Source organism: Selaginella moellendorffii, unplaced genomic scaffold, assembly GCF_000143415.4.
Source record: "Selaginella moellendorffii unplaced genomic scaffold, v1.0 SELMOscaffold_3, whole genome shotgun sequence".
Taxonomy (NCBI): Eukaryota; Viridiplantae; Streptophyta; class Lycopodiopsida; order Selaginellales; family Selaginellaceae; genus Selaginella; species Selaginella moellendorffii.
The window spans coordinates 934,354-959,961 of record NW_003314264.1 but is presented as its reverse complement, the minus strand read 5'-3'; the positions used below and the strand labels follow the sequence as shown (position 1 = coordinate 959,961).

Sequence of the window (25,608 nt, the reverse complement as noted above, 5' to 3'; positions counted from 1 at the left end):
GTTTCCCTTTCGGGAGTGGGAGCTGCTCTTGAGCACTTCCCTGGGTGGCCCCTCCGGCACCACTCAAGCCCATGCTCACTCCCACCCAAGGCCCCTCGGCCCCAGTCTCAACCTCAAGTCAGTTTGGAAGCACCACTGGAGAGTTCCTTCAAGACTGGTTCCTGGACCTCACTATCCCTACTATACTTTTGGAACCCCCTGCAGCCCCCCCCCCCCCCCCCAAACGATCGCCCCTGGGAGACACACGCTTTGGGCTTTCACCCCTTGATCCGTATTAGTATTTGGACTTAGTCTCTGGCTCGATCTCGGACCCGATTTCGGATCCGACTTCGGATTCGGTCTCGGTCTCGATCTTAGACTCGATCTCGGACCCGATCTCAGACCCGACCTCGGACTCGACCTCGGACTCGGTCTCGGACCCAATTTCGGATCTCGGACTCCGTCTCGAACTCGGTCTCAAACTCGGACTCGAACTTGGTCCCCGAGTCGGTCTCAGACTCGATTCCAGACTCTATCTCGAACTCGGTCCTAGAGTCGGTCTTGGACTCGATCTTCAACTTGGTCCCATCCGATGAACTCTTTGTCATTTTGGTCATGCTTTTGGGGTTCCTTTAGCCTACGATACCTCGGCGAGTTGGCTCCTTACAATGACACCCTTTCGGCTCCGCTTTGGGGCTTAAGGATTTGTGTCTCACATATACAAAGGAATATGTTAATCTCTTTGATTTTGACCTATCGTTTGAGAGCAAGATTGCAATACGTTATTCTATTCCAACTAAGGATACTCGTCCAATCAAGATTTTTATTCAATATTGGTTATCAAAGGAGATCAAAATTTTATGCATGAATGTGAAGGAGATGTTAGAGAAGGGTGTTATCCAAAAATCTCAAAGTCCTTGGGAATGTAAACCTCATCTTGTGACAAAACTTAATGGAGTATTCAATTTTGCATTGAATATTATTCATTAAACATAATAACTATCCCAAATATGTACCTTCTTCCTCACACTACTGATTTTTTGGATTGTCTAAGGAAAAGTTATTAGTTCATTAAATTAGATCTTACTTATGAATATTGGCAAATGCCAATGGTCAAGGAAGAGGTTAAAAAAACTATTTTTTATATATTATTTGGTTTATACAAGCTCTTAGCGATGCCATTCAATTTGAACAATATTCTGAGAATTTTCTAACAAATGATGAATAAGGTTTTTTTATGATGGCACAAAATCCTTGTCTAGAAAATTCCTAGATACTAGAACAATAGACTCGTCAAAAATAAAGAAGAGCTCGAGAATGGGCATCAGCATCAACTATAGAACTCACTGGGCAATGAACAATATCAAAATCATATATTTAAAGCTTCATAGATTACTGAATAGTATGATTAATCAAGTTCTTCCACTTCAATAATGAAGTAACAATAATATGATTACTTTTTAGTAACGTCCAAGAACTATGTAGATATGCATGAAGTTTCTTGAAACCCCTGACTGTTGTTAAACACTTTTTCTCTATCGTGGAGTAGTTCACCTCCAATGGTTGTAATATATGGCTTATATATGCAATGGGATGGCACTGACCAGGCACACTCGTGCTCTCTTGCATCAACACACCTCCAACACTAATATCAGAAGCATTCACGCGCAAAATAAAAAGTCAAGTGTAGTCAAGATATGCCAAAACTGGAGGAGTCGTCAATAGCTTTTTGAGATCTGTAAACGCCCACTCAAAATCCAGAGACTAGATGAAAGATGACGTTGATGACTTTAGCAACACTCGCAACAGTGTAGTGCAATTAAAAAGATAATCCATAAAATGACTGAGATATTGCACTTTGCCCAATAAATGTTACATATCATTCACACACTTTAGAGTAGGGAACTTAAACACACACTTTGACCACTTCAACTTAAAATTAATATCCTATAGCCAATCCAACACTTTACAAATATCACTAATATATTCCTCCTTCGTCCCCTTTAAATGGATCAAGACATCATCAATAAAGTCAATAGTCACCTCTAACATATTGCAAAGAATCTCATCCATCATCCGCTAGAATATCACTAGTGTCAAGACCCTCAACAAAATCAAGATTGGAAAATGCAGAAGACAAAGAGAAAAGCTAGTGGAAACGAAAAAAAGGCCTTCAACTAGCATTTATTCAGATTGTGGAGAAATGGAACAAAGCTAACCTATATATACTATAAGTTGATGAAGCTCCACCACTCTTGGATCGAGGACGGCCTAAATATAGCTGAGGTCGAAGAGGCACCACGTCATCATCAAGAATGTGGTTCGAGACTCAAGAATCATATGGGAAATCAGAGTCAAGAATAGAGAAGTGTCTCGAGAGTCAGCAATATGGTTTGCAGGTTAGGAATTTGGCGAAAGTCAGGAATGTGGCAAGAATTGGGGGATTCCTGACAACACACCCTCCTCAAGAACGAGTGGAACAAGGACGTGAATGAGAACGAAGAGGAGGATGAGATGGGTGGCAAGGGACGGGAGAGGGAGAATGAAAAGAATGAGGACTGGGACGAGAAGGATAGCGGTGGTGGAAGTCCTGAATAAAGTCAAGAGAATGAATCAGGTTATCCGCAGGTTCCCAAGTGCGTTCCTCAAATACGTAACCCTTCCAGTCTACCAGATAGTAGAGTTTAGACTGTGAGATCTGGGAATCAAGGATGTCTTGAACCTCATACTCAGACCCATCCTCAAGCTGCACTAGTGGAGGCAAAGGAATGACCCGATTTGGAATAGGACTGGGAATATAAGTCTAGGAGTGAAAAACATGGTGAATTTGATATGAGGGAAGTGCAAGGCAATAAGTGACAGGATTAATGATGGCAGTGATAGGAAAAGTACCAAAGCGTTTGAAATCGAGTTTGGGACATGGCCTAGTGGTGGAAATATTTCGCCTAAGGAGCCAGAATTTATCCCCGATATTGTAAGGGGGACAATCCTAATTATGGACATTGGCTGTCGCGAATGTGACTTCAGGTATCGAAAGTTACTTATCGGTTAGTCCTTTCGGATATTCTTTCCTTACTGCCACGATAGCATACTCGGCTTGGTTTGAGAAACTTTTGTCATTGGCTTGCACTTGCTAGTATCAAGAACCCCCATGATATTGAGATTGGTCCCTCAACATTGCTAAATGATAGCTTACCGTGTCTGCCAAACACCCTCGCTATCATGCCCTTTGTGTTAGTCTCATTTCAGTCCCAAATGCTATTTATGGAAAGTGTCCAAATTTGCTCATTTGGCATATCTACAGAATGTAGAGATTGTTCTGAACATAATGGTGTTCGTCCCGTGTCCAAATTTGCAATCTAGGAACATTCCATATTTAGTAAGTTTCGAGCTTGTCCCAGAGACTAACTCCTAATACTAAGGGAGGCTTGGGGTGAAAGCCCAAAGCGTGTGTTCCTCAAAGGGGGGGCTGTGGGGGATTCCAAATGTATAGTAGGGATAGTGGGTAGGTCGGGCATGGCTGACCAACCTGAGGCATAGTCTAGCTCCCGCTTGTGTGCCTGTTCTTGTTTTGCATCCGGCCTGGGTCTAAGCCCAAGTTCCATTCCATGCTAGCTGGTGGAGTACCCATGTCCTCACGTTAAGCCACCGGTATGCCGAAATAGCACCAGACTCTATTTGGCTCCGTTTTGCGTGCTGGTCCTGGCATTAGGATGTTGGTTGGTCCAGGACTGTTCCAAGTCACTTCGGGCTCCTGTCCCTTCGCTCCTTGGGCTATATGCTCGGGAGTTGCTCTGTGGTTCGGTTCTATCACTCCTTGGCTCCATGCTTGGGAGTTTGGCACCATTCCTTCGTTCAGTGGCCCAAGGCCCTGAACCTCGGGTTCCACACCACTATCCTTTGGACACATGGCATGTGACACGTGGCATTTGTCATGTGGCACAAAGAGGGTTTAGGTTCCGCTTCATGGTGTTATCCTATGGTAAATCACCATAGGATAAAGGGTAAAAACCATGTGCGCTACATTTGGTATCAAAGGAAGAGTCTCAGCAAGTACTATTTGATGAGATTAGGCAACTAATCTCGTTGCATACGCAGAGATGAAAACGATGATCCGAGTGGGTACACGTTTGGGTGCTAAGACTTTGCATTTGTTCCTTGGGTATGGATTTGAGGTGTACCGTTTACACGAGTTTTCGCTTGGGCTCATGAGTGAGGCACATTAGCAACTCAAAGTTATACTTTGAGTTGGCAGGATTAATGTAAGCCTATCGATGGTTCTAGTGGTTCTGTAAGTTGTTCCTATGCCAAATGAGCGAATCTAGACACTTTCCATAAATAGCATTTGGGACCGAAATGAGACTAACACAAAGGGCATGATAGCGAGGGTGTTTGGCAGACACGGTAAGCTATCATGTAGCGATATTGAGGGACCAATCTCAATACGCAAGGGTTCTTGTCAAGCCAGTGCAAGACAGAGCAAAAGAGAACTAAAAAGCCGGGCCAAGTATGCTAAGCTAAATAGACACTTAGGAATTCCTTCCTTATGCTCATCCGGCCAAGTACAGATGCAAAGTCCAGTTTACTAACACTTGAACAAGAGGGACTAATAAAGGGTCCAGCAATACCGACCTCCTGCCATCGTGGCAGTAAGGTAAGAGTGTCTGTAAGGACTGGCCGACAGGTAACTTTCGATACCTGAAGTCATATTCGCGACACTCTCCCCCCCTAGGGAAGATCGATGTCCTCGTCGATGGATACTCGAGTCGAGAATACCGCCAAGGAAACAACTCTTGAAAAAGTTCACGGTACTCACACTATGTGAGAAATGCACCAACTTAAATGAGTTAGGGGGCAACCTCTTTGTCTAACGTGGATGCGCTACAAGCTCAGACACCTTCCGACTGTCGCCGACAAGGAAATGACCAACGGAGTCAGCCACCCTTGCTACTCTGGGAGTCACCTAGCTTACAAAAGTGTGATATGCCCCTGCCTACAGGAACATAGAGAGAGAAGCCAGAGGCCCCAACCCTCATGAGCAAAGAAACCAAACCCGTCGGCAAGGTTTAGATAGACTACTGTAAACAGGCAGTTAGAGTTGTTTACACGGTCACGCCCTTTCAATGGAATAAGGAACATCGACAGAGAGGCGGGTTATGTGACCAGTCGACAGTAGCTACCCCATGACTAGAGATTTCACCATGCACACGAAGTGCCGAAGCCAGACTGCCCATTACAGGCCCAAACTCAAAGATGAATAGATGGACAATATCAAAGTCATAGACAATGATATCTTAGAGTCGGAACTATCAGTGAATAAATCTTATATTATAACACAAAAGTATTCCAAGTAAGTTATCATCCGATAAACTAGTATTTGAGTATAGGAACCACCAAGATCATCATAATTGATAAACATAGGAATCACCATCCAACAAAATTCAATAGCAAGTAGATCATCAAGGAAACTCAATGATAAAACTTAACTACCGAAAATGGCAAATAGCATGCCAAACAACTCACAGAACACAACTCAAAGAACACAAAGTATCATTGACTAATAAGCACAATGCTTGCAAATGTATCACCTGAAGGAAATAACATCCTAATCTATGAGAGCTAACTCGAGCAATAATCAACAGAACAAAATGAATGTTGCAAAGGAAATAAACGCTTGTTCATATCAACCATTGCACTAGCCAATCCAGATAGATCCCAACCAATAACACCAAGGAACTCAAGTTGCTTAAGCAAGTGTCAGCAACATCCTACTGATGTCTCAAACCCAAAAGACCAATCCAAAGCAAACCACAAAGAACATGTGGTAGTGCAAAAATTCATAAACCAACAAAGAGAACAACTAACTATCAGGAAAGACCATCAATCATCCTATCAAAAAGAGATATGCAGAATCATCGTCTAAGAAGGAATCCACCATCCCGAAGAATAGCAAATCATTCTAGATCAACGATAATCAAGCAAAACTTTTGACAAGGATGATCAACTATCCTAGATGGTAGTCAATCATCATCAATGATTGCTAGATGCAAAAACCAACTTCAACATTGAAGCTAGGAGCCAAAATGCCTTCCCCAACAACTTCTAACAAATGGAACAATGAGCACAAAACTCAATGAACCAAAAGCTCGAAGAAGCCTATAATTAAGTCTTGCCTAATAATGATCACGAGTCTCATAGAAGCTAACTTCAATGCTAAAGAAGAAATCATGGTGTAACCCACAATATCTTCCTCAACACATTCATAAGCCAAACTTCATAATGCCAAAGCTAATGAAGAGCATTTTTGCATCAATCCAAAAGCTAAGCACAATGGAGCTATGCTCAACAAGTGATCACCAAACTGATCCTCCATGAACCCATCTACAGCAAGATGTAATTCACCTCATAACAAGCACAAGAAAAATCATCAATGATCGATATATCCCAACTGAAATCCAACAAGGATTTAATCACTTTAATACCAATCACTAACTCTTCCTCTCATAGAGGTAGCATTGTCCACGACTAAATCGCTTTTCAAAGAAAAGCTAAAGCTCAACCTCAACTAAGCAATCTCATCTAGAACACAACTAACTCAACTTGCCACTCAGTTCATTTGAACGTCAACATAGTTGCTAACTAGCAAATGCACTAATGCCAATAACATAAAGCTATAACCAAATCATCAACGCTATTTGCATCGAGACTAATGAAACTCAATATCAACCCTACAGAGAGAGACATCTCATTTCATCTGAATCTCAATACCAACAATGTCAACGATAGGGCATCACTTGAATGCTATCAACACTATAACAAGCTAACAGAAAGTAAGAGTGAATCACCACTCAAAACTCTCCAGCAACTAAGCTAACCAAGGTCGAAAATACTTTATTTAGTATCCGAGATCAATCCTTCAGCAAAACTCAGTTGCAGACAACACATCATCAAGGAGTGATTCACCACGTCCAAGACTCAATGAAATCTAACACTATGGACTAAATGTAACCAAATGATATCAACAGAGGTAGAGTCGATATGCCAACATGAAAAACTCATGTAAGTCTAACGACACGATCCTCCGCAACACCATCTGGTAAAGCAAGCCCATCACTGCTAAATCGTCATCGAGCAAAGCAAGTGTCAACGGTCCTTGATGAAGTCTACAAGTAATCACTAGTCGCAAAGCAACTAACAATCACTCCTCAACTTGCCTTCATAAGACCCAAACACCAACTCTTGTCATCAAGTTATATACTTGTCCAACATGAACATAATACCCCAGGTAGGAGATAAAAGTTCATAGACAAGCACAAACTAAATGATCACTCGAATCCAACTCAACCGCAATAAGCTCACTAAAACATTTGGCCACTAGCTCTGAGCATGCCTTGAATAGGCTAGCTATGCATGATCAACACTTAGTCGAAACTAAAGTGAAGACCATAAGATGGACTCATATTGGTACACAACCTCCTCATAGACAAAGCTATAGTACGGGTACCAACATCTCAACTCGAACAACTAAGTTGGACATCACCATCCTCAGCCAAGGCGCAGGGCTACCAAAACCAAGTCAAGATCAGTGAGAGCTCACTACTCTCATAGAGTCTAACATAATGCAAGGTGCAACCTGCCACCAAGCACAACGCTACAAAAGAAAGGTACAAGGGTCACCTTTCTGAGAAAAGTGCAATGGCCACTTTTCTACATTAACTCTAGACTCTATCTAACTCAATTGCCTTAGCCCCAAAAGTCAGCATCCCTTTCGGGTCGCATCATACAAACTACCTACCAAGGTCTAAGGTAACCGAAGTCAACTCTAACCCCTTCACTAGTTTGTACTAGCTTACGAAAACGGAATGGTTTTCGAGCAAAGTGATCAATAGATCAGCCATTGGAAAAGTCTAAGAAAATTTGTGGAAAATTTCCATCCTAGAGAAAGAATGACTCTCAGTCCAAGATTGCAAACTTTCAAGACTCAACCAACTTCCTCCTACCAACAATCTACTCCAAGTACTAACGGATCAACTGACGAGCTATAGCAAATGAATGCTACAACCCTTTCCAACACCTTATGGGCAAACTCAACCAACATAAGCTTAGCATAATGGACCACCATTAAGAATCCAGTCAAAGCTACTATAATGCTACTTCGTGCAAGTAGACTAGCTTTACTATCAACCACTTCGGGGGTTGATCATCGTTTATCCAAGCAACTTCGTAAACACATTGCTCATTATCACATGGATATGATATAAACCACAATGACTTGATCATCAATCAAGCAACACTATGAGCAATGCCCATGTCACTACTGCAAAGGTTTATGTGAATATCAAGTGCCAACTCGATTCGACAAAATGCAACATAAATGCCACACCCCACCGATAGAGATTTACAACACCCGACATCACTAACTTTTGTTCACAACACAGACAAGCTCATGCCACTCTCTTTTTGACCAATCTCAAAACTAATCTAACACCAAGCTACACAAGGAGCAATAACAAGGGTCCCCGGAAAAGAATTGAGCATTGCAACCTAAGTCTTTCAATAGCAAACTTAGACAAAATGGTATAGCACTTCACCGCTATCCATCCCACAACTCACCATTGTAAGACCACCATCTCCAACATGCATCAAGATAAGGACTCTTGATTGCATGATGTGAACACATGCAATAAGTTAACACCTCGTTGCAGATCATCTCTCCAAAAAGAGAAAATGATTTACGTATTTGATCCTCCGTCCCCGATGACTCTCTTTTCGGTCTCATCTTTGACTAAACCTCAAGCTTGCTTTCGCACTGCCTTTAGTCCAGTCCAAGAAAAACTTATGAGAGAGCACAGCAATGACTACTTGAACTAATAGACTAATCTCTAGTCTTGATTGACTCACTTGTAATCATGCATAAGAAGGATCCACTAGTGCCATGCTAAACAGCTATGGACCAGCCTATTTGTTACTCATAGCAAACCCAAGGAAAGTTTACTTTCACCCATGGTACATGGAACAACTCATGGAACCACTGATAGGCTAACATTAATCCTGCCAACTCTAAGTGTAACCTTGAGTTGCTAATGTGCCTCACTCACGAGCCCAAGCGCAAACTTGTGCTACTGGAACAACTCAATCCTTCTTATGAGCCCAAGAGCAAGCTCATATAATACGGTACAAAACGGTAACCAAATCCATACTCAAGGAACAATTGCGAAGCCTTTGCACCCAAACATGTACCCACTCGGATCATCGTTTTCATCTCTACGTATGCAACGAGACTAGTTGCCCAATCTCATTGAATAGTACTTGCTGAGACTCATTCTCTGATACCAAATGTAGCGCACGTGGTTTTGACCCTTTATCCTATGGTGATTTACCATAGGATAACACCACGAAACGGAACCTAAACCCTCTTTGTGCCACTTGTCCATGTCACGTGTTACATGCCACGTGTCCATGCCACGTGTCCATAGGAACCCGAGGTTCAGGGCCTTGGGCCGCTGAACGAAAGAATGGTGCCAAACTCCCAAGCGTGGAGCCAAGGAGTGATGGAACCAGACCACAGAGCAACTCCCGAGCATACAGCCCAAGGAGCGAAGGGACAGGGGTCCGGAGCGACTTGGAACAGTCCTGGAGCAACCAACATCCCAATGCCAGGACCAGCACGCAAAACAGAGCCAAACAGAGTCTGGCGCTATTTCGGCATACCGGTGGCCTAACGTGAGAGTATGGGTACTCCACCAGCTAGCATGGAATGGAACTTGGGCTTAGACCCAAGCCAGACGCAGAACAAGGACATGCACGCAAGCGGGAGCTAGACTATGCCTCAGGTTGGTCGGCCATGCCCGACCTACCCACTATCCCTACTATACATTTGGAACCCCCCATAGCGCCCCCCCCCCCCCCTTGAGGAACACACGCTTTGGGCTTTCACCCTAAGCCTCCCTTAATATCAGGAGTTAGTCTCTGGGACAAGCTTGAAACTTACTAAATATGGAATGTCCTTAGATTGCGAATTTGGACACGGGACGAACACCATTGTGTTCAGGCCGACCTCTACATTCCATAGATATGCCAAATGAGCGAATCTAGACACTTTTTATAAATAGCATTTGGGACCGAAATGAGACTAACACAGAGGGCATGATAGCGAGGGTGTTTGGCAGACACGGTAAGCTATCATGTAGTGATATTGAGGGACCAATCTCAATACGTGAGGGTTCTTGTCAAGCCAGTGCAAGACAGAGCAAAAGATAACTAAAAAGCCGGGCCAAGTATGCTAAGCTAAATAGACACTTAGGAATTCCTTCCTTATGCTCATCCGGCCAAGTACAGATGCAAAGTCCAGTTTACTAACACTTGAACAAGAGGGACTAATAAAGGGTCCAGCAATACCGACCTCCTGCCATCGTGGCAGTAAGGTAAGAGTGTCCGTAAGGACTGGCCGACAGGTAACTTTCGATACCTGAAGTCACATTCGCAACAGTCATTTAGTTTGTGCTTGTCTATGAACTTTTATCTCAATCTGGGGTATTACGTTTATGTTGGACAAGTATATAACTTGATGACGTAAGTTTAGTGTTGGGTCTTGTGAAGGCAAGTTGAAGGGTGATTGTTAGTTGCTTAGCGACTAGTCATTACTTATAGACTTTGCTCAGGACTGTTGACACTTGCTTTATTTGAAGATGATTTAACAGTGATGGGCTTGCTTTACCGGATGGTGTTGTGGAGGATCGTGTCATTAGACTTACATGAATTTTTCATGTTGACATGTCGACTCTACCTTTGTCAATATCATTTGGTTACATTTAGTCCATAATGTTGGATTTCATTGAGTCTTGGACGTGGTGATTCACTCCTTGAAGATGTGTTATCTGTAGCTGAGTATTGTTGAAGGATTAGTCTCGAATACTAAATATAGCATTTTCGACTTTAGTTAGCTTGGTTGCTAAAGAGCTTTGAATGGTGATTCACTCTTGCTTTCTTCTAGCTTTGTTATGGTGTTAATGGCATTGAAGTGATGCCTTGTCATTGATATTGTTGATATTGAGATCTGAATGAAATGAGATATCCTTCCAAGGATTGATATTGAGTTTCATTAGTCTTGATGAAGATAGTGTTGATGATTTGGCTATAGCTTTGTGTTATTAGCATTTGCGCATTTGCTAGTTGGCAACTATGTTGACGTTCAAATGAAGTAAGTGGCAAGCTGAGTTAGTTGCGTTCTCGATGAGATTTCTTAGTTGAGGTTGAGCTTTAGCTTTTCCTTGAAAAGTGATTTAATCGTGGACTATACTAACTTTACGAGAGGAAGAGTTAGTGATTGATATTAGAATATTTGAGTCCTTCTTAGATTTGAATTGGAATATGTTAATCATTGATGATTCTTCTTGTGCTTGTTATGAAGTGAGTTACGTTTTCTATAAATGGATTCATGGAGGATCGTTTAATGATCACTTGTTGAGCATAGCTTCGTTATACTTAGCTTTTGGATTGATGCAGACATACTCTTCATTAGCTTTGACATTATGAAGTTTAGCTTATGGATGTGTTGAGGGGGATATTGTGGGTTGTACCATAATTTCTCTTTAGCATTGAAGTTAGTTTATATGGATGTTGTGATTATTGTTAAGCAAAACTTACCTATAGGTTTTTTCGAGCTTTTGGTCCCTTGAGTTTTGTGCTCATTGCTCCATTTATTAGAAGTTGTTGGGGAAGGCATTTTGGCTCCTAGCTTCAATATTGAAGTTAGTATTTGCATCTAGCAATCATTGGTGATGATTAACTATCATCTAAGATAATTGATTGTCCTTGTTAAAGGTTTTTCTTGATTATCGTTGATTTAGAATGATTTCCTATTCTTCGGGATGGTGGATTCCTTCTTAGCCAATGATTCTGCATCTCTTTATTGATAGGATGATTGATGATCTTTCATGATAGTTAGTTAATCTTTTTGATAGCTTATGGCTTTTTCGCAATACCATATGTTCTTTGTGGTTTGCTTTGGATTGGTCTTTTGGGTTTGAGACATCAGTAGGACGTTGCTGACACTTGTTTAAGCAACTCTAGTTCCTTCGTATTGTTGATCGGGATCTATTCAGATTGGTTAGTGCAATGGTTGGCATGACTAAGTGTTTGTTGGTCTTACCACATTCATTATGTTTTATTGATTGTTGCTCGAGTTAGTTTTGATAGATTTGGATGTTATTTCCTTTGAGTGATACATTTGCGAGCATTGTGCTTGTCAATCAATGATACTTTGTGTTCTTTGAGATATCTTTGGTAAGTTGTTTGACATACTGTCTACAACCTTCAGTAGTTAAGTTTTATCATTGTGTTTTCTTGATAATATACTAGCTATTGAATTTTGTAGAATGGTGAATCCTATATTTACTAACTATAGTGATTTTGGTGGTTCTTTATCGGATGATAACTTACTTGGAATACTTTTGTGTTCTAATCTAAGATATACTCACTGATAATTAAATCTCTAAGATATCATTGTTTATGACTTTGATATTGTCCATTTATTGATCTTTGAGTTTGGGCTAGTAATGGGCAGACTGTCTTTGGCACTTCGTGTGCATGTTGAAATCTTTAGTCATGGGGTAGCTACTGTCAACTGGTCACATAACCCGCCTCTTTGTCGATGTTCCTTATTCCATTACAAGGGTGTGACCGTGTAAACAACTCTAACTGCCTGTTTACAGTAATCTATCTAAACCTTACTAACGGGTTTGGTTTCTTTGCTCATGAGGGTTGGGGCCTCTGGCTTCTCTCTCTATGTTCTTGTGGGCAATGGCATATCATACTTTTGTAAGTTGGGTGACTCCCAAGGCAACAAGGGTGGCTGACTCTGTTGGTCATTTCCTTATCGACGATGGCCGGAAGGTGTCTGAGTTGGTAGCGCATCCGCGTTAAACAAAGAGGTTACCCTTAACTCATTTAAGTTGGTGCATTTCTCACATAGTGTGAATACCGTGAACTTTTTCTAGGGTTGTTTCCTTGGCAGTATTCTAGACTGGAGTATCCATCGACGACGACGTCGATCTTCCCTAAAGGGGGGAGAGTGTCGCAAATGTGACTTTGGGTATCGAAAATTACATGTCGGCTAGTCCTTTTGGATATTCTTTCTTTACTGCCACGATGGCAGGAGGTCGGTATTGCTGGACCCATTATCAGTTTCCCATTTGAGCTAGTTGAGAAACTAGTCAATGACCGTGTACTTAGATCAGATAAACATAAGGTAGGAACACTATGTGTTTCTTGTTGAGCATACTTTGGCCTGGTTTGAGAAACTCTTGTCATTGGCTTGCACTTGCTAGTATCAAGAACCCCCGCGATATTGAGATTAGTCCCTCAACATCGCTAAATGATAGCTTACCGTGTCTGCCAAACACCCTCGCTATCATACCCTTTGTGTTAGTCTCATTTCGGTCCCAAATGCTATTTATGGAAAGTGTCCAAATTTGCTCATTTGGCATATCTATAGAATGTAGAGATTGTTTTGAACACAATGGTGTTCATCCCGTGTCCAAATTTGCAATCTAGGAACATTCCACTAGGAAGATGGGGGAAAATGTCGCTAGCGAGGTCATTGGATTGAAGATTGTTTCTGATCGCATCCATCAAGGAGGAGTCCTAAGGGGCCAGGGAAATTGTCATAACGTGAAGTTCATTAGGACTGAGGATAACCTGATCCTGTTGATCAAAGGCAGGATTACCAGGCTTGAGACTAAGATAGGAGTGCCTTGAAAGAGCATCAGGAAGGCCCTGAAGCTTTCCAGGTCTGTACTTGATAACAAAGTCAAATCGAGTCAAGAATTGTGCCCACCTTACTTGACAATGGCTCAAAACTTGGGAAGTGGCAAAGTACTCGAGATTTTTGTGATCCGTCCAGACCATTGTTTGATGGATTGGCCCCTCCAAGAAACAACGCCACTCTCCAAAGGAATCCATGATGGCAAGGAGCTCCTTGTCATGGATTTCGTAATTAATCTCCACAGGCTAGAATTTCCGAGAATGGAAAGCAATTGGATGAAATTCCTGATCCGCTCCGAGTTAAGACAACACAGCACCAATGGCAAAGTTGGAGGCGTCCGCCTCAATGAAGAAAGGTTGTGAGGGATCAGCATGGATCAAGACGGAAGCAGAACTGAAGGCCACCTTGAGTGTGTCAAAGGCCTGCTGGGCAATAGCAAACCAAGAGAAGGGAATATCCTTGCGAATGAGATGCATGAGAGGAAGGACAATGTCGGAGTAGTGAGCAATGAATTTACGGTAAAAGTTGGCAAAGCCAAGGAAAACTTGAACGTCTGACATTGATTGTGGAGGCTCCCATTCGAGAATAGTCTTGACTTTGGTAGGATCCATCGTGATACCTTCAGGAGTGACAATATACTCAAGGAACTCCATAGACTCTTAATCAAAGGAACATTTCTCAAGCTTCTCGTATAGGCCGTGTTCCCGCAGCTTCACCAACACCTTGCGCACATGCTCGTCGTGCTCCTCCTGAGTTTTTTAGTAAATGAGGATGTCGTCGAGGTAGATGATCACCATCTGATCAAGAAACTCCCGAAAGACGTCATTCACCATATGTTGGAAAACTGCTAGAGCATTTGTCAAGCCAAACAGCATGACAGTGTACTCGAAGTGGCCATAGGGGGTTTGGAACATAATCTTCCATTCATCATCAAGCTGGATCCGGATCAAGTTATATGCTCCACAGAGGTCAATCTTGGTGAAGAAGCGGGCACCGCCAAGGCATTCCAATAGGTCCGAGATTAGGGGTAGTGGATAACGGTTCCGAACAGTCACCTTGTTCAAACCTCAGTAGTTGATGACTAGCCACAAACTCCCATCCTTCTTTTTGACAAAGAAGACAGGTGCTCCAGCTGGGGATTGCAAATGCTGAATGTACCCTGAGGCAAGGTTCTTGTCCACGTACTCTTTGAGGGCCTTAAGCTTGGACAGGGATAACCCGTAGATAAGCCCCCATGGAAGTGATGCTCCTTCCTGTAAATCAATGGGACAGTCGTAAGGCCGATGAATAGGTAGTACACTAGCTTTTTTCTTGTCAAACACATCCCCAAAATCATGATACTTCTCAGGAAAATTGACAGGAGAAACATGCAAAGCAAAAATGAAAATAGGTTCTTCGTGAAGGAGTTCTTTCATAGTGATTGTGGAGAAGGAGGCGTACAATTGAATGGAATGATGAGATGAAGATACTGTCCAATGTAAGATGGAAGAGAGGGGAAAGAAGAGGGTGAAAACTTTGTAGAGTTAGGAACAGAACCCTGATTTGAGTTTAGGGAACTTTTCCTGATTCAAACTCGATGAAGACGTGGGAGAGACAAGCTGTAATTCCTTCCAACAGATTTGAGGCTGGTGTAGTTGGAACCAAGGAAAGCTGAGCACCACAGAGGAGGACTTGTTGTTGATGATGTTAAAGGCAATATTAATGAAGGTGGACCTAATGTGTACTCGAACAGGCAACATTTCTCTAAGTCCAAAAGATGGAGACACAAAATGCCCACCGATGCCTTCAACCCTCAAATCCTATATGGTAAGAGAAAGAGGAACGTGATGTTAAGCAGCAAAGTCCGTGTTTATGAAGCAGGAAGTTGCACCCAAGTCCAGTAGCGCTAGAGCCTTGAATCCTGATTGTCCGGTGAAAGAAAGGAGACATGGGATGAAGAAGTTGCGGGAATTGATGGTGGCTTTGATGAAAGGTGGTGAGGAGCTTGATAAAGAAGAAAAGTGATTTTTATTCGGGGAGTCCAAACAAATAGCTCCTACTCTATTTGCAACAAAGGTGGACCTTGAGGCAGAGTGAACTCGAGTAGTCGGGGAGGCTTCTTGGGACACACAACTACTTTATGATTAGGATTAGCACAGTAGAGGCAAAGATTATGAAATACTCGACATTGGATTTAACTTCCTTTTTATGAGTCGGGAAATACCAGAGATATCTATCGGGACCGGAGCAATAAGTTCAGGAGTATGCCCCGAAGACTCAAGTTACACAATCTTGCATACTAGGATTGTGTAACCTGATTCTTTGTCACGATGGTATGTAGTCCTATTGTTTTCTTACTACAACTTCCTCAATCCTTTTCATACGAGGTGTTATATTGGTCCAGTATTGGGGTGGAGCAATCTTAAAAATAGACGCAAGGAATTAGACTTGCAAGATCAGAAGTGCGTTAACATACTGGAATCAACAGGACAACAGGATACATTGCGAAGTGTGAAGCCATGACCCATGCAAAAGCAGCAAGCAGAGCATTTCCTGCATAGAAAAACTATGGTGAAAATTAATTCCAAAGTGTGATATGCCGCAATGAAGCATAGGGAGCCAAGCATACAATAAAGACGATGTCGATCCTCCAACATAGACAAAAACTGTGAAGGGATTCAAAAGACCTCTTCAGTGTCAAGAGTTTCACCTGTAAGAAAAAGCATGGAGTAAGTAATTCTAAAGTTCCAATCTTACTTTTCTCCTGCCTTTGGAAGGTATTTGCAGCTCCAGAAGACGAGTGTAGTGATTGTGAACAGCAGAGAGACGTTTTCTAATGAAAATTATCAACAGCGCTGTAGCAAAATCCGAAAGAAGAAAAACAATGGGGCTGAGACAGACAACGTTGGCTTTTGCTTGAGAAAAACCTTGACCACTTCCTCTCACCTATTTGCACCAAGTGGGCCGATGATTTCCAGCAGTAATGGAGATCCATGGTAAACAGGCCCTAGATAAAAGTAGCAAATTGTTCTTAAAGAACAAGCTAGAGAAAACCGGTGATTTCAGCTTCTTGAGCCATGCTCCACTGAAGATCTATGAAAATGTAGCTCATCCGCATCAAAACGAGACCAGTGACCGAGTAGCGATTTCCAGAGATCGGCTGAGTCTCGCGGACGCGCCTGAAGTAGAAGCAGGCTTGCGATCGCGGCGAGCGTCATTCCACCCCATAGCGGCTACAATCTCCTCCCTGGAAAACCAAGGCACAGCCCAGATGGATGATGAGATTCTTGTCGGGCATTCCATCGAAGAATATCTTGCCATCTTTGAGGCTTCCAGCGCAAGCCGACAACTGTGCGCTGGGGCATCGAACCAAACACGATCCAAATGCCCATAAATAAGTTTTCAGGAGGGTAGCGAATATTCTGGAACATCTCCGCCCCTCGGCAAGGTTCCCGTTCTTGGCATACAGCCGCAGCCTTACTCTTTGGCATTGGATTCTAGAGAGTATGTTTTCGTCCTCAGTTTCTTTTCGTGACTGAGGGCTTTGCTCACGTCTTTCCAATGCTTCTCAATCAGGTAATTGTAGCTGAGATTGAGAGCCTGCGATGCACTGGAAAAGCAGCCGATCGATGCTCCTGTTGAGAGAGTAGGAACATGGAAACCAATCCGATCAATGCTTTGAACAAATGTCTATTAATAGAAGGGTGGAGCTACAGTGAGATGAGCTTATTAGAATTTTTTAGATTGTTGAATGGGGGGGGCATATTTCTTCTTTCCCCGGCAAAAAAGGCAAAAGTATATTTAACATTTTGGTTTCTTGGAAAAAACTTCAGATTTCTGCATGTAAGGCAAATTGCACTAGAGAAGTGGGGAGAGCAGGGCCATGCCAACATGCCAATGAGAGAGCAGGATCTTGCACTTGACAAGGTGAGGTTTGTGGCTGCTGAATTGCCTGATGCCTCTGCTTCTGGAATCAACAAGCACTATGGCCTTATTCTCTGGAGCTCAAGGACTTTTGTCCAGGAACTAACGATGATGTTTTTTCCCTTTTCTATAGTGGGGTGTGATGTGTGACAAAATTATAACAGTCCAAATATTTTACTTAGTGGGGATCTTAGCTCTTCTGATGGTGGAAGTGTTCCCAACAGCCTAGCATTGCTCGCCAATTACCAACTAGTACTGAATAAGGTACTGGGTCTATGTTTAAAGTCCAATAAAAAACCAAAATAAAGGAAACAAATTAGCTAACGGAATGAAACTCACTTTCTTTTCAAATTGCTAAAGCGTTCATGCAGCTCAGTTGTTCTTGCAAAACATTTCCTGCTGCTAACTTTCCCGCTCAGAGATTTTTAGGAAAGACTTTCTTCTTAAACTTGCTCCTTGAGCTTCTTCTTTTTCTTGGACGAGCTTTTCCAAGAGCTCGCAGTCTTCTTCTCCATCGCCACCAGAGGAGAGGTTCTCGGAGGACTCTCAATCTTCTTCTTCACCACCAAAGGATCGAGCTTTCCAACGCCCGATGGTCTTTTCTTCTTCCCGAAATTCACGTCGATCTTGAGCGGGAAGCTCGGCTTGGACTGATAAATTGGCAGGGCCAGCGAGTCCATCGTCTTCAAGTGGAGCGCCATGATACTGTCCCATTTCTTGGGCATCAACCCCGCCACCCCGTCGATCACCGCCATCAAGTTCTCCACAATCTCCTCCCTCGTCTGTGAGATCCTGGCCACCTTGACAACGCTGCACGATCCAGTCGAGAGGAACAAGAAGGTGGAGCTGCAAACGCTCTCAAACTGGCTCTTCCACTGCCCCTTGGAGAGGTCCACTGGAATGGGGATCTTCTTCTTCTGGTAGAACGCCTTGCCGAGGGCCTTGGAGAGGAAGGGCTGGATCCTCCTGTCCACCAGGAAGAGATCATACGAGCCACAGAGCTTGCGCTTGGATTCGTGGCTCGCGAAGTCCTTCTTCATCTTGGAGAAGCCCAGCACCTTGGAAACCTTGAGACCCTCCTCCGCGATCTTCCTCTTGGCCTCCTTGCGCGGCATCCCGCGGCTTAGGTCGTTGACGATGAGGCAAACCTCCTGGCTCCCGCCCGCCTCTATCAGCGGGTGTGGGATTGGAATCCTGTGAGGGCGCACCCGGGCGCTCTCGGGGATCTTCCGGAGAGAGATTACCAGATAGAGGAGCTGATCCTCGTCCAGGAGACGAATGCGCTGCTGATCCTTGGCCCCCGCGACCCATCGCAGCAGCGCGTCCACGGCCTTGCCGATTCGATCGCTGTCCACCCTCACCTCCACGCCGCTAGGGCCGCCGCCGCGATCCGCCATGGGAAGAACAGTATATCCTTGCAATATGCGCTCTTTGGATTAGGGTTTCGGGGGGTTTAAGCTTTGGGCGCGATGTCTTGCGGCCAGGCGCAGCTCGTCCAATCGCATTTCCAGCGCCAGCCGAGGTATTCGCTCGATCTCCTCGTCGCGGATCGTAATCTCGTGGGAAATTTGTGTTGTAGCATCCTTCCGGGGCAGAAGACGCGGAGAGCTTTTTGTCCGGCCGCTTTCTCGGGTATGGATTCCTCTCGATCGAGTTTGGAAAAGGTTCCTTCTTTCCTCTTGTGAGAATTTCTAGTTTGTTTTGCAGCTCAAAGCAAGAGCGCATTCTCGTCCGCAAGCTCTCGCATTTTTGGAGCTTTTCCTCGTGGTGTAGCCTCCAAGCAGCAGCAAGTAAGGACTTTTCTATGAAATCTTTGGTTTGGTCTATGGCTGATGGTTTCGTTTTTTTTTCCTCACAGATTGTTCTGGGAAGCGATGAAGCTCTTCCCGAAATGCTTCATTACTATCGACGCCCGTTCCTTTCATCAAATGCTACCGCTCAACTTCTCAGGAAGGTGGACATTTCTTTGCGAGTGGGAATCTGTGTTGCATGATCTTGATAGCGTCATACAGGTCCAATCTGACGTATCAGGGGAAGTTCTATCCATTGACACGGAACAGGTTATTCTTTTTTATATATATACTACAGTGTCTGGCTAATATGGTGTTACTTGAAAGTGTTATAACATATCGCTGAAGGCGCCTCTATCAGAAGCCAAGCTTAAACATCTGAAATGGCTTCTTCAAGAAACTTTTGAACCGGAGAACCTTCTCTCGACAAGTTCTCTGTCTGAGAAATCCGACAGTATGTAATTAGCGTACATTGTACTTTCCTTGCAACTAACTTTACGTTCAACAGGGGCTATACTGCTTGAATTTGGACCTCGACTCTCATTTACTACGGCCTGGTCCGCGAATGCCTTGTCAATCTTCAAGTCCTGCGATTTGCAGGAAATTGATCGTATTGAGAGATCTCGCAGATATCTATTGAATCTGAGTCCTGGCACCTCTCCTCTAGATGAGCTACAAATAAATAAGTTCAGTTCCATGGTAAGCTTGCTTTGTTTTTCTCCTTTTTAATAACTTTTCTCACTCAGGTTCACGACAGGATGACTGAAACCGTATATCCAACACCATTAAGCACATTCAAAATAAATGTGGTTCCGGAACCAATATATTTTATACCGGTCATGGAGGTGCGTTATTCTCCTTTCCACTGCACTTGTTTATATGTTCTTTCTTCTTCTTTTAAGAAAGGAAGGCTAGCTCTGGAGGAGATAAATAAATCGATGGGTCTTGCGTTTGACGAAGATGACCTTAAGGTAGTGTCTGCAAATGCTAAAGAGGTTCTGAACAGTACTGTGCTGTAGTATTACACAAATCTATTTCAAGTGGATATCAAACGGAATCCCACCAATGTGGAACTCTTTGATATTGCCCAATCGAACAGCGAACACAGCCGACACTGGTTTTTCAAGGTGTGGAAAGCATGAGTTTTCTCTGGCTTGTAACTTGCAATTATGTCTACAGGGCGAACTGGTCATTGACGGAAGGGCCATGCCAAAGTCTCTAATGGAACTTGTCGCCGATACGTTAAAAGCAAATCGGAACAACTCTGTCATTGGGTTCAAAGATAATTCGAGGTACGGTGATGTTTCTATCCTGCAAAAACCTGGCTGTAATTGAAACAGTGCCATTCGGGGATTTCGTGCTGAAGTGCTCCTTCCGTCACGTCCTGGAATTCCATGTGTTATCGTACCTGTCACAAGGGACTTATGTATCCTTTTCACTGCTGAAACTCACAACTTCCCTTGCGCGGTAAGGTACAGTTCTTGGTGCAGCTCATGGAGATTAATGTTACAAACAGGTTGCGCCTTTTCCGGGAGCCGAAACTGGTGCTGGTGGTCGTATTCGCGATACGCATGCAACTGGCATAGGTTCTCTTGTTGTTGCCTCGACAGCAGGTTACTGTGTAGGAAATCTGCAGGTTTGCATTAATTTGAGTTTGTAGCATGGAAACTTAACATCAGCAAACGTTTTTAGCTTGAAGGAACGTTTGCTCCCTGGGAAGATTCTTCATTTGCTTATCCTCCGAACTTGGCTCCTCCTCTTCAGGTACTTCCTTCAAATGCCTTTGAGCTGACATGACGTGCACCTTTTCTTCTAGATTCTTATCGATGCGAGTAACGGAGCCTCTGATTACGGTAACAAGTTTGGGGAGCCTCTGATTCAGGTAACAATGCTACCCTTCCTTTAGCGGTTTAATGATTCCCACTCGCTCAGGGATACACTCGTACTTTCGGCATGAGACTGCCTAATGGTGAACGGAGGGAGTGGCTCAAGCCGATAATGTTCAGTGGAGGAATTGGTCAGGTCGGTAAGACTCCATACATAATAAAAATAAACCAAATGTGTTGATTCAGATCGATGAAAAGCATTTGAAGAAAGAAGATCCAGATCTTGGCATGCTTGTTGTCAAGGTAGCTTTTATTTGTCTTTCTTTGCTTTTCCTACCTGTAACTTGTAGGTTGGCGGTCCAGCATACCGAATCGGGATGGGTGGGGGAGCTGCATCTAGCATGGTAAGGAGCTCAGCCTCACACATTACCTTAAACTATTATGTGTTCCAGGTTAGTGGCCAAAATGATGCCGAGCTAGATTTCAACGCAGTCCAGCGAGGAGATGCGGAAATGGCACAGAAACTTTACCGCGTAATTCGCACCTGTGTAGAAATGGGCGATGATAATCCGATCGTTAGCATTCACGATCAAGGCGCTGGAGGAAACTGTAACGTTGTTAAAGAGATAATATACCCCAAGGTAAGCTCACTCATTACTTCCCAGGCGTAACTGGATTATCTGTGAATCTTAGGGAGCAACAATTGACATAAGGTCTATTGTTGTTGGTGACGAAACAATGTCAGTTTTAGAAATCTGGGGTGCCGAGTACCAAGAACAGGTAGATATCATTTTTGTTTTCCTTTCCAGATCGACTCACGTTGTTTACATGTGTGAAGGATGCTTTATTGATTAGACCAGAAAGTGAGGCTTTACTGCAGTCTATTTGCGACAGGGAGCGTGTGTCCATGGCTGTGATAGGAAAAATCAGGTACCGTTCTCCATTTTATCACTCATTCGTATTGATAGTTTTCAAAATATGTTTTAGTGGCGAGGGAAAGATTGTTCTTATAGACAGCGCAGCCCAGAAACTAGCTGAAGCCAACAATGTCTCCCCACATCCGCCGGCGGTTGATTTGGACCTTGAGAAGGTAGAACGTTCGATTTTTTCTTCTTGTCGTTCAGCTAGCATTCATGTCTCAGGTTCTCGGAGACATGCCACGCAAAACATTTACTTTTGATAGGAAACCAGTAACTTGTGAACCTCTAGATATTACGCCAGGAGTCTCGGTGAGGGATGCCTTGAGACGTGTGCTCAGTTTACCATCAGTGTGCTCGAAGCGTTTTCTAACGACAAAGGTTTAAATACTTTGGATAACAGCTGGTAGTCTTCTAAACATTTGCCTTGTGCAGGTTGATCGATGTGTCACCGGACTGGTAGCTCAGCAGCAAACTGTTGGACCCCTGCAGCTCCCTTTGGCGGACGTTGCAGTCATTGCTCAGGTGTCTAGTGATAATCTTGTTGGCATCTCACGTTCTGTTATTCCAGAGCCATCTTGGTCTCACCGGTGCTGCTTGCGCTATTGGTGAACAACCGATCAAGGTAGATTGAAAATTCTTTACTTTTTTCTGAAGACAATTTGCAGGGACTGCTGAATCCTGCAGCCATGGCTAGGGTGGCGCTTGGAGAAGCTTTGACGAATCTTGTTTGGGCTAAGGTACTCTCATCTTGATTGTTACACACCTTATGATGTGTTTAACTTTGCAGGTTACCGCTTTGAAGGATGTCAAAGCAAGCGGGAACTGGATGTACGCTGCAAAGCTTGATTCCGAAGGAGCAGATATGTACGATGCTGCCGTTGCTCTTCGCGACGCTATGATCGAGCTTGAGGTCGCAATAGACGGTGGAAAGGACAGCTTGTCAATGGCTGCTCAAGCAGGTGGTGAAACCGTCAAGGCACCCGGGAATCTCGTCATTAGTGCGTACGTGACTTGTCCAGACATTACACTCACCGTCACCCCTGATTTGAAGGTACTGAAATTCAGATCCCTTTCATTTAAATCCGATTACTTGCTTCTTCCAGTTGGGAGATGAAGGTGTTCTTTTGCACATTAATGTTGGGAGTGGCAAAGGTCGTCTAGGAGGTTCTGCACTGGCCCAAGCTTTTGATCAGGTCTGAGACAAACTGTGTTTTTCTTTCCTTGCTAACTTCCACTGCAGATTGGTGATACTTGCCCGGACGTTAATGTCCAATATTTAAAACGTGCCTTCAATGCGACGCAGGTGATCTTTTCATTCATCGCTTTTCTTTTTGAAACCATGTGGATTTTACTGCGGACAGGACCTTATTGGCAAGAAACTTATTTCTGCGGGACATGATATCAGCGATGGTGGAGTTATAGTTTCATTGCTAGAAATGTCTTTTGCGGGCAATTGTGGCATTGAAGTAGACATTCCCGCTTCAGAACCAGACACAGCGGCTTTCAGCGCGCTCTTTTCGGAGGAACTTGGACTTATTTATGAGGTTGCCCAAAGTATTCACGTTTTATTAACTCACTTCCTCCTGTGCAGATTCATCGCGGCAACTTGGGCAAAGTGATTGAAGTTCTTCATAGTCACGGAGTAGTCTGTGAAGTATTGGGACGTGTGAGATCAGAGCCGACAGTAAAACTCTCCGTCAATGGTAAACTATACCTTGACGAGCCGACAGCGTCTCTGCGGGACACCTGGGAGGAGACCAGTTTTGCTTTGGAAAAGCAGCAATGCCTCGAGTCCTGCGTGAAAGCTGAGCAAGAAGGGCTGAGTTCGAGGACCACTCCACTCTGGAATCTTCCTTCACTGCCCACAAAGATCAACAAGCAAGCTCTGATGTCGACGAAAAAGCACAAGGTCGCTGTTATCCGCGAAGAAGGTAGCAACGGTGACCGGGAAATGGCAGCTATGGTTTACTGTGCGGGATTTGATCCCTGGGACGTTTCCATGTCCGACTTACGGGACGGGAAGGTTTCTCTAAGCGACTTTAGAGGGCTGGTCTTCGTCGGCGGTTTCAGCTATGGAGACGTCCTCGACTCCGCCAAAGGCTGGGCCGGAACTATACGATTCAACAAGTCTCTTCTTGACGAGGTAAAACGTTTTCTTCTCTTTCGGGAGGTCTAGCAAAGTGGTCTTGTCTTGCAGTTCCAAAAGTTTTATGATCGTCCTGACACCTTCAGCCTTGGAGTTTGCAACGGCTGCCAACTTATGGCTCTCCTGGGCTGGGTTCCCGGAGTGAAAGACGTCGGCGGCGACAAGTCACAGCCCCGGTTTGTCCACAACGAGTCAGGACGCTTCGAGTGCCGGTTTGCGTCGGTTACCATCGAGCAGTCCCCGTCCATCATGCTCAAAGGCATGGAAGGCACGACGGTGGGAATCTGGGTGGCCAACGGCGAAGGCCGCGCATTCTTCCCTCAGCCCGAGATATTGACGGAAGTTCTCGACTCCAACCTGGCCCCGCTGCGCTACTGCGACGACGCCGGAGAGGTGACCGAGCAGTATCCTTTCAACCCGAATGGATCTCCGAGAGGTGTGGCGGCCCTGTGCTCGCCGGACGGGAGGCACTTGGCGATGATGCCTCACCCGGAGAGGTGCTTCATGATGTGGCAGTTCCCGTGGTACCCGAGGGAGTGGCAGATCGATCCGGCGGGGCCGAGTCCCTGGCTCAAGCTCTTCGAAAACGCTCACAACTGGTGCCAGAGCTAAAAAATATGGGGAGAAAAATTTGGAGCTGAATCTCCAGAGATAAAGCAGTCCCTGGACAACATCAAATCTTCACTAGGATTGGATCGACCAGCTTGTGGCAATGTTGATTAAAAAAAATGGTTTTGATAGAGTGTTAGAAGAAACATTCATCCCAAGTCTGGCGCTTCTTTCTCACTTCTTCTTTTGGGTGCTTTTCTTCTTCTGGTCTTTGCCTTGGAGCTTAGCGTTGGTCTTTTCTTGTTTCCTCGGCTGGCTAGACGGCTTTACGCTCGTCTCCAGGAAAGCGTGGACCTCCTTTCTCCGCTGCTGGATCATGGCGATCGTCCCCTTGTTAAACTCCTCCCGGAACTCGTTAAACTCCTTTCCAAAGCAGCCATCGCCAATGCAAAACAGCCTCTTGAGGAGCGGCGCCACGACATGCGCGGTGCACACGCCCTGCAACAGCGGCGCCGACTGAAACTTGCGAGCCACGGCCTCCGCCACGCTAGCACCGCTTGGCGACACAAAGCTCTCGAGCAGCGAGCTCTCCTGGGCGGTGAAGTAGAGAGGGGACTTGAGCAGTCCCGCGGCGGTGGGAAGCAAGTAATCAATCCTCTCCTGAGCACCTCTTGCGTGGTCGTAGTCCACCAGGTCCGCCACAAACGCCAGGAGCTTGAAAAACACCTTC

General features: G+C 44.3%; 2 protein-coding genes across 2 annotated transcripts; one reads left to right on the top strand and one right to left on the bottom strand.

Moving 5' to 3' along the window:
- Positions 1–17,912: 17,912 nt before the first annotated feature.
- On the bottom strand, positions 17,913–19,074 carry LOC9643785 (ribosomal L1 domain-containing protein 1). The gene has a single exon (XM_002963147.2). The coding sequence runs from the start codon at positions 19,042–19,044 to the stop codon at positions 18,091–18,093; it is 954 nt and encodes a 317-aa protein (XP_002963193.2). The 5' UTR covers positions 19,045–19,074; the 3' UTR covers positions 17,913–18,090.
- Positions 19,075–19,098: 24 nt separating this feature from the next.
- LOC9643403 (probable phosphoribosylformylglycinamidine synthase, chloroplastic/mitochondrial) lies at positions 19,099–25,096 on the top strand. The gene is made up of 32 exons (XM_024668254.1): positions 19,099–19,169; positions 19,227–19,279; positions 19,343–19,437; positions 19,506–19,601; positions 19,660–19,707; positions 19,765–19,891; positions 19,946–20,136; positions 20,184–20,282; positions 20,340–20,408; positions 20,457–20,564; positions 20,617–20,729; positions 20,778–20,904; positions 20,954–21,073; positions 21,130–21,201; positions 21,254–21,319; positions 21,370–21,459; positions 21,510–21,566; positions 21,614–21,667; positions 21,716–21,904; positions 21,957–22,043; positions 22,102–22,193; positions 22,251–22,353; positions 22,406–22,561; positions 22,616–22,705; positions 22,752–22,805; positions 22,849–22,920; positions 22,971–23,234; positions 23,287–23,376; positions 23,424–23,486; positions 23,545–23,727; positions 23,775–24,326; positions 24,381–25,096. Exons 1-32 carry the CDS (start codon positions 19,117–19,119, stop codon positions 24,939–24,941), a joined length of 4,194 nt encoding a protein of 1,397 aa, XP_024524022.1. The 5' UTR covers positions 19,099–19,116; the 3' UTR covers positions 24,942–25,096.
- The last annotated feature ends 512 nt before the right edge of the window (positions 25,097–25,608 follow it).